We start from the raw sequence: 7,779 nt of genomic DNA on the forward strand, positions 1-7,779 counted from the left end.
ACATGAATTATTTGTCCGTCAACCTCCTCCGTTCTCCACCAGCGCCATTAGGACACACACACCACCACCGCACACACGACACGGCAGGGGAGGGGTTGCGTGGTACGTGCCTGGGTGTAACCGGGGGTGAGGCGCTGGTAGGGGACGCTCTCGACCAGCAGCGCGGCTGCCCTGAGCACTTGCACCAGACACCCGGCATCGCCCTCTTCGTCGAGCGACGCAAAGACGGCCTGGACCCCATCGTGATGATCCCCACCACCCGCCACCAGACGGTACAACGAATCACACGCGATATATTTCGTTTTTTTTAAAAATATCTATCTTATCTATCTCTCTAATCTACCTACCTCAGCCACTGGCTGAGTCCGGTCGCCTGGGCTGCCCGTCGTAGTGTCGAGGCCGGTACTGGGCGTGCCCGAGCGCACGCTCGGCGTCTTCGTCGGCGAGGCCTGAGTGCTCGGCCACATGCAGGGCCGGCAGAGCTGTCGGCCAGCGCTGCAGTTCGTGCGGCGGGACGTGGGTGCTCCAGCACAGCAGATGGCGCGTGGCCGGGCAGTCGATGTGGAGGTCGCGCACGCGCAGCGAGCACAGCTGGACGGTGCGGACCATGGGGCCAGCCACCGACACGCGGCCGTCGATGATGTCGCGGCTGGCGTCGCCCGTCGGCGACCCGTCGTGCCAGTCGCCCAGCTCCACGCTGGACAGCTCGGGCATACCGCCGACGGCCACGTTGCGGATGGGCTTGCCGATCAGGACGAGACGCCAGAGCGCGGGCAGGACCGATGTGTTGCCGCTGGCCAGCAGCACGAAGTCGTCGATCTCCCGCGTGAGCTCCAGGTGGAGCAACCGAAGTGCGGAGAGCCCACAGGCGGCGTCGCGCTCGAGCAGCAGCCGGGCGATGTCGTGCGCACGTGGCTCCACGGCGCCGTGGACGAGGTGGATGAGCTTGATTGACTGCAGGTCCCGCGAGATGCTCTTCAGGGTGTCCAGGTAGTGCGCGTTGACGTTCCTGAATTCGACCACGGCCAGATGCGATGCGTCCTCGATGCGCACGAACGCCTCCTCCACCTCTTCTTGATCAGCGCCAGCAGCTTCGTCCGTGGTCCCGGCCGGTCCCGGCCAGTCGCGCCTGTTGTTGATGTTGTCCAGACGGAGGTGCGTCAGCGACCTGGCCTCGGTGATGTGGACCGAGCGAAGGAGGCGGCAGCGCTGGAGCGTGAGCTTGCTCAGGTGCGGGCAGCCGCCGGTCAGTTCGATGCTCCGGATGCCGCTGTGGAATATCTCCAGCCGCTCGAGCTGCGCTTCCCTGTCGGCCAACCGCAACACGACGGGGACCTCTTGCCCGTCGATCTCCTTCTGCATCCATTCATCGCACACCGATGCTTGGGGGTGAGCGCGCTCCCGCGCAGATCAGGGAGTGCTGGGGCGGCAAGTACCGCAGACCGCACAGGCCTGGCGGTGTAGTGCAGGTCGCGGAGGTTAGGGCAGCCTTCAACGACTTGCGCAACGGCCGCATCCACCTGTCGGTGCCAAGACTGTCAACGGCAGGTAACCAGCGAGGCGTGTGTCGTGTCGTTGGTGTGTGTGTGTGTGTGTGTCGTACGACGTGGTTGGTCTGGAGGCTGAACGTTTCAACCGAGGGGCACCTCTCAACGCGCAAGGACTGAAGGTCGGTGGTGGCGAGCTCGACGAGGTGCAGGTTCGGGCAGTCAGCCAGCGTCACCGCATGCAGGTCCGTGCTCTTGAGCACCACCTCCTCGAGCAGCGGTCGCGCGCGCAGCTCGAGCAGCGACGAGCCCAGGGTCACGGACGCAACGTTGAGACGCCGCAGGTTCGAGAGGTAGCGCGGGGAGTTGAGCAGCGGGCCGGCGCGGGTCAACCGAGGCTGGCCCGAGAGCTCCACCACGCTCATGCCCACCCTCCTCAGCGCAAACTCGAACAGCTCGTTGGTCCACAGCCGACGCGCGGACATGGTCGCCGCCACTTCGTCCGCCAGCTCCGCCGGCAGCAGCAGGCCCGCGTCCTGCTCTTCTTCCTCCTCTTCCCTGCTGGCACGCTGTTGCTCGCCTCGCATGATGGCCGAGAAGACGGCAGCGCACTGGTCGATGATGGTCTGGTGGCACAGCTCGGCCAGGGTCAGGGGCGTTTGAGTGGCGCACACGAAAGCAGCTGCATCCAGGTCGTCTAGAAGAGACAAGAAGTCTTCATCATTCACCTTTACTTTTACCGCGTCGTTTTCATCTTCCAGGTCGAGGTCGAGATCAAAATCCATCTTCAAGACTTTTCTTCAGCGCGAATCGAGAGGGGAAAAGGAACTGGCAGGGAAGGCACACATAAAACAGGTACAGTTATTATAATAGTTCATTCACTGCAATCATTCCCAACAATTTCATGGCAGTATATTATTATGAATACATAAAATAATAAAATGAATAAGAATAACGACGCTCTTCGTCTCCTGTGCATCTTCAACGCCTTTTCGTCCAGTGGCCAGCACGAGGCAGTGACCATGTCGACGACAAGGGCAGACACCGGGCGGAAACGCTTGGAAAACGGCCATTTCGGGACCCACACGGCACAACAGCAGACAACCGAAGGAAAGGACGCGCAGAAATGGCCGAAACGAAAGCCATCACAAAAAATATCAAAAAATTACACAGCACCCCGCGTCGCTCTGCTCCGCTACGAGACCTGCAAAATCAAGTCGTGCCCTCGCGCTGCATTTGGTGCAACTCTCAATCGATCAACCCCGTCTCTTTCCTTCCTTGCCCGCGGCTACCCACCACCTTGGCGCTTTTGTAAATTCCAGGCAATTTACATGCGCCATCGCAACACCAACATCAACAAAGAGATGACCAACTCCACAAGCAAGGATGAAGGCGGGTGTGAGCTTCTTACATTGCCCCCTGAGGTGCTGATTCTCATCGGCAGCTTCCTCGACATCAAATCCGTATTAAATCTCAGCTCAGCCAGCGTTGCCTGGCGCAACCTCCTCTACGATGAGCACCTCCTGTGGAAGGCTCTCTACCATCGACATTGGCTTTCTTCTTGTAAATGGAGGTGCGTCTCCACTACCTTCTCATCGACTCTTCTCCTTCCAACCCCCCCCCAAATCGTGCAGTTTCGTGCTTCGTTTGGCTTTTGTTGTTGATTCGCTTTTTTCGTGGAACCGCGCCTTGGCTGTGCTGCTCCTTTGGCAGGGACTGGAGAAGCGGGGAGACGTGCGAAAGTTGGATGGAGAGCTTCAAACAGCGAACAGAGATCGAAAACCGGTGGCTCCACTGCAAGCCCAACGTTGTCACCCTCCATGGCCATGAAGAAGAAGTCTATTGCCTGCAGGTGGGTTCCTTTTCTCCTCCTCCTCCTCCTCCTCCATTGCTGTGCTGTGCTCACCGTTAACCCTATGGGTGTGTGTGTGGGTGTGTGTGGTGTTGGTGTCCGCAAACAGTTTGATGAGGACAGGATCGTGTCCGGTTCGTACGACAAGACCATCCGCGTGTGGGACCTGGACAAGTTCCGGGAGGGCAAGAAGCCCACCACCATCTCCAAGCTCGTGGGCCACCGCGAGTTTGTCGGCACCCTCCGCATCGACTCCAAGAACGTCGTACGGCACCAACCACTGACTTCACCTCGCGGTCCGCGCTTGATTCACTCAATGCTTCATCACCCCAATGCTCGCGCGCAGGTGAGCGGCTCTGCAGACAACACGATGCGCGTGTGGGACTTGGAAACGGAGAAGTGCACAGATGTGATTGAGGGCCACGTTGACGAAGTCGTGTGCCTTCGCTTCAGCGAGCAGTACATCGTCTCCGGATCGAAGGACAACACAATCAAGGTGCCTTTCTCGCTGAGGTGTGTGTGTGGTGTGAAAGCTCAATGGGACGCTGTCATCTTACCAACGGGTGGCTCTGCGCCTAGGTGTGGGATCGACGGACCAAGCAGTGCATCAACACCTTGGAGGGGCACACCCAGGAGGTGTGCGGTCTCCATTTTGACGCCGCCAATTACCGACTGTTCAGCGGCTCGTGGGACCACACCATCAAGCTTGTGGGACCTCAGGAAGGCCAAACCCGTCCACGTCTTCACCGGCCACACTGGTTCGTGCACTCCGTCATTTTCATCGTGTGCGGCTGTGCCCGGGGCGACAACCCAACTGAGCGTCTCTCTTGGCTGGCGCCATCTCTTCCCCCCCCCCCAATGCGCACAGATGGTCTGTGGACGCTGCAGTACGAGAACGAGCGCGACATACTCATCTCGGGTTCGCGGGACACGACGGTGAAGGTGTGGAACATGAAGAACTTCACCTGCGAACAGACGCTGACCGGACACACAGGTGCGCTCCCTGCTCCTGGTCTCCTCCCCTCCCCCATTCAGCAACCACGCAGAATCTGATGACATAGTCTTTAGCATGAGGAAGAGACGGCCACTTTTTTCTTTCTTCTTTCTTCTTATTACTTTGTTATTCTTCTTCTTATTATCATTACGGCCGCTCCTTTCGGAACTGATTCCAGCAAGGCGAATCTGATCTCTCGGCTCTCCATCGCTCGTCACGAACTATCGTCGTAGCTGGCACAGAACTGACAGCTTCCTCTCATTTACATTTTTTCAGGCCGTGTGCTGTGTTTGCAGTTCGAAGGCAACAAGCTCGTTACCGGGGCTGGCGATTTTCTCATCAAGGTACGCGCATCGCGCACCCTATGTTCTTCACGTATGTACCTGACCTTGCGCGTCTCTCCGCAGGTTTGGAATCTGAAGACGAACCAGTGCGTCAGCACTCTCGACTATCATACATCCCGCGTGTGGTGCCTCCAGTTCGACTCCACGAAGAGTATGCAACCTGCCTTCTTTCCGTCTCTCTGCAGTTCTTCCCCCCCACGGGGTACAAAGCGACCTAACGCCTCTCTTCCATTCTTTCTACAGTCATCTCGGGTTCCAACGACCGCACCATCCGAATTCACGACTTCTCTCTGCCCGAGGAGGACCCCGAAGAGGAGGCCATCGTGTGTTGAGCTGGGTTGCGGCGACACCGAAGATCACACCCAGCAGAGTATAGAACCAAACGTCGACGACGATCACCATCCCCCCTTCTTCCCCCTTCCAATAATTGGTAGAGATGTACATACCCCCATCTTCCTCTCCATCACACAGAGCGTGTAAATAGATCTTTTTTGCTGTGTGATCGCCCAAGGCCAATCACCACTTTTTTCAATATTAAAAAACACCACCAAGCCAACGCAACGGTCAAGCTGAACAGAGCCTACCCCCCCCCCGCTTCGGTCGCTTTGGTCGTCTTGCGGGACACCAAGCACACAGACCACGCGGAGGTAACTAAAAAAGAAAAAAAGAACGAAGGGGGCTAAAAAGCGAAGAGGACAAAGATTAAGATTAGTTCGGTGGGCGGGGCTAAGGCTTAATAATCGAGAGCGGTTTCATCGAACGCCCTCTTCGCGGACCGGCAGAAGAACGCGCTGATCGTCTCATCCGTCATGCTGGTCTCGACGAGTTCGATGTTGTACTCGGTGCAGTCGCGCTTCATCTTCACCCGCGCGGCGGAGCGGGAGAAGGAGGAGCGCGAGGACATGTTCTACCTCTCCGTCGATGACGGCGGCGGCAATAACTTGTCCTCCTCCGATTCATCATCATCTTCCTCATCTTCGGACGGCCTCTCCTCGTCCGGCTCGTCGGACGGGTCCTCCGACGAGTGGGGCGACCCCGACCCGACGTGGGTGGTGGACGAAAACGAAGAGGCCATGAAGCGCGAGTGGCGCGAACGCGAGAAGCAGAAGGAGATGCTGCGCAAGCGGGCCGAGATCAAGAAGCGGCTCAAGGCCGAGCGCGAGCGACGCGCCAACGCCCTCGGCGCGCTCAACGCCTACCACCGCAAGCACCACCACCACGACGGCCCGGCTGCCACTACTGGGGCAACCAGTGGTGGTGGTGGTGGTGGGATGAGTGTGGTGTGGGACGGCGAGGTGGGCGACGAGGACCATCGCGAGGAGGACATGCACGACCGGAAGCGTGACTCGCTGGCCCTCGGCCGCGCGCGGGCCTCGTCGCTCTCGTCGGACGGATCCGGGTCGGTGCTGCTCCTCCCCGGAGGCCTGCCGCAGTCGGGTCTGTTCGGCCTCAAGTCTTCGGCCTCGCTGGTGCGCAAGCAGCCCTTGGCCACCGGCAGCGGCAGCGGCAATGCGACGACGACGTCATCTTCGCCGCCGGTGCCCCGCCGCGGCCCGGCGGCCTCGTCGAGCTTGGAGGCTCCGCGCCTGGGGAAGGCCCGCGCGCTTGCCGCCTCCCCGCTGGCCGCGTCCCAGAGTGTCTGGCGACCGCAGCCGGTGTTCGCACCTGCGACTGCAGCCGGCTCGCTATCGACGTCGCCGCGCATGGTGGTGTCGCCTGAGTCGTCTCCCTCGTCGTCGACTTCGACATCTCCCTCGCCCTCGCCTCGGAAAGCGACCACCAGCAGCAAGCACGGGTCGCGACGCCGCCACTCGCGATCGATGAACAGCACCACCACGGCGGCGGCAGCCAACGAGCCATCACCGTCGTCGGGCCAGCGTGGAGCGGAGGCCTTCGAGCGGCCGCGGGCCTACTCGGCCGGACCGCAGCTGCCGCCGTCGAGGGACAAGCCCAAGCGGAAGGGGAAGAAGGAGCGCAAGGACAAGACGGAGAAGAAGGAAAAGAAAGAGAAGAAGAAAGAGAAGAAAGAAAAGAAGGAGGTCAAGAGGGAGAAGAGCAGTGCGGGCAAGCGGAACAGTAAGGGCGCGCGACTGGTGCGGGCGCTGTCGGGCGGGAAGCTGACACGGACGGGCGGCAGCACCGATCACGACCGGATCAAGCGGGAGAGCTTCACTGGCGTGAACCCGGCGCTGCTCAGCGACTCGGCCGCCCAGGACAACCCCTACATCGCTGAATACCGCCGCGAGCGCAACACGCCTCGGGGCGGATGGCCCGCCACACCCACGACTACCTCCCAGGCCCACGAAGCAGTCGACAACGGGGTACGGCCACAGGCGGAGAACGAAGACGATGAAAAGAACGAATGCGCCGCTACAGCCGAAAAGAACGAAGCGACGCGAGGAGCGGCGATTGTTAGGGAAGCGGAGGAGGAAGTGGTGGAGAAGAAGAGGCGTGGGACAGACTCGCCGCGTAATGGAGGAAGTGGCCGGCGGCAGAAGACGAACGGCAGCAGCTCGAGCGCGGCGAGCCACTCGTCGGGGAGCGGAGTGGCCCTGGCTCCGCGGCGCGGGGTGACGTCGACGAGCACCGACAGCACGACTAGATCGGTCAAACCGGCCATTCCGGTGCTCTCCCTGGGCACCATGTCCGCCGTGCGGGTCGAGCCGCACCCGCACCAGGCCGATGCCGAGGCCGAGGCCGACACGCTGGGGAGTGAGGGCAGCAGCAGCAACGCCGGGAGCGGGATCGGCTCGCGGCTGGGCGCCATCACGCCGCGCATGGTCGAGGGCTTCCGCAGCATCGTCAAGAAGCTGGGCAAGAACACAACCGACGACCGGATCGACCGACCTGCGGGAGAGGAGACGGCCTACGGTGATGACGGAGAGGAGAGCGAGGAGCCGCTCTCCTACAGCGGGAGCGGGAGCGGGAGCGACAGCAGCGAGTCGGAGGAGGTCAGGCAGAGGCGGCGCATGCGCAAGCGGAAGCTGGAGAAGAAGCGCTCCATGTCCGAGCGTAGCCTCCACCGCTCCCGGTCGCTCTCGCCCACGCGCCGGACGCGCGACCTGCTCGTGGGCGATCCGCAGCCCGCGTCGTCGATGACCA

The 7,779-nt window shown here is 60.9% G+C and overlaps 3 protein-coding genes across 3 annotated transcripts; 2 read left to right on the forward strand and 1 right to left on the reverse strand.

Moving 5' to 3' along the window:
• Nucleotides 1–326: 326 nt before the first annotated feature.
• ACA1_326880 (uncharacterized protein) lies at nt 327–2,272 on the reverse strand (the record flags this gene model as incomplete). The annotated part of the gene is made up of 6 exons (XM_004358236.1): nt 327–405; nt 426–482; nt 533–954; nt 1,006–1,356; nt 1,449–1,520; nt 1,604–2,272. The coding sequence occupies 6 exons, from the start codon at nt 2,270–2,272 to the stop codon at nt 327–329; spliced, it is 1,650 nt and encodes a 549-aa protein (XP_004358293.1).
• A 579-nt stretch (nt 2,273–2,851) lies between these two features.
• Nucleotides 2,852–5,009, forward strand: ACA1_326890 (WD domain, Gbeta repeat-containing protein; the record flags this gene model as incomplete). The annotated part of the gene is made up of 9 exons (XM_004358237.1): nt 2,852–3,060; nt 3,201–3,339; nt 3,449–3,604; nt 3,686–3,835; nt 3,919–4,072; nt 4,208–4,333; nt 4,610–4,677; nt 4,741–4,828; nt 4,921–5,009. The coding sequence occupies 9 exons, from the start codon at nt 2,852–2,854 to the stop codon at nt 5,007–5,009; spliced, it is 1,179 nt and encodes a 392-aa protein (XP_004358294.1).
• Nucleotides 5,010–5,486: 477 nt separating this feature from the next.
• Nucleotides 5,487–7,766, forward strand: ACA1_326900 (uncharacterized protein; the record flags this gene model as incomplete). The annotated part of the gene is given in 2 exon segments (XM_004358238.1): nt 5,487–6,998; nt 7,011–7,766. Coding segments are annotated over 2 exon segments (2,268 nt in total), but the record flags the coding sequence as incomplete, so codon positions are not given.
• Between the last annotated feature and the right edge of the window lie 13 nt (nt 7,767–7,779).

The sequence above is a fragment of the Acanthamoeba castellanii genome (assembly GCF_000313135.1).
Source record: "Acanthamoeba castellanii str. Neff unplaced genomic scaffold scf7180000084510, whole genome shotgun sequence".
NCBI classification, from domain to species: Eukaryota; Discosea; order Longamoebia; family Acanthamoebidae; genus Acanthamoeba; species Acanthamoeba castellanii.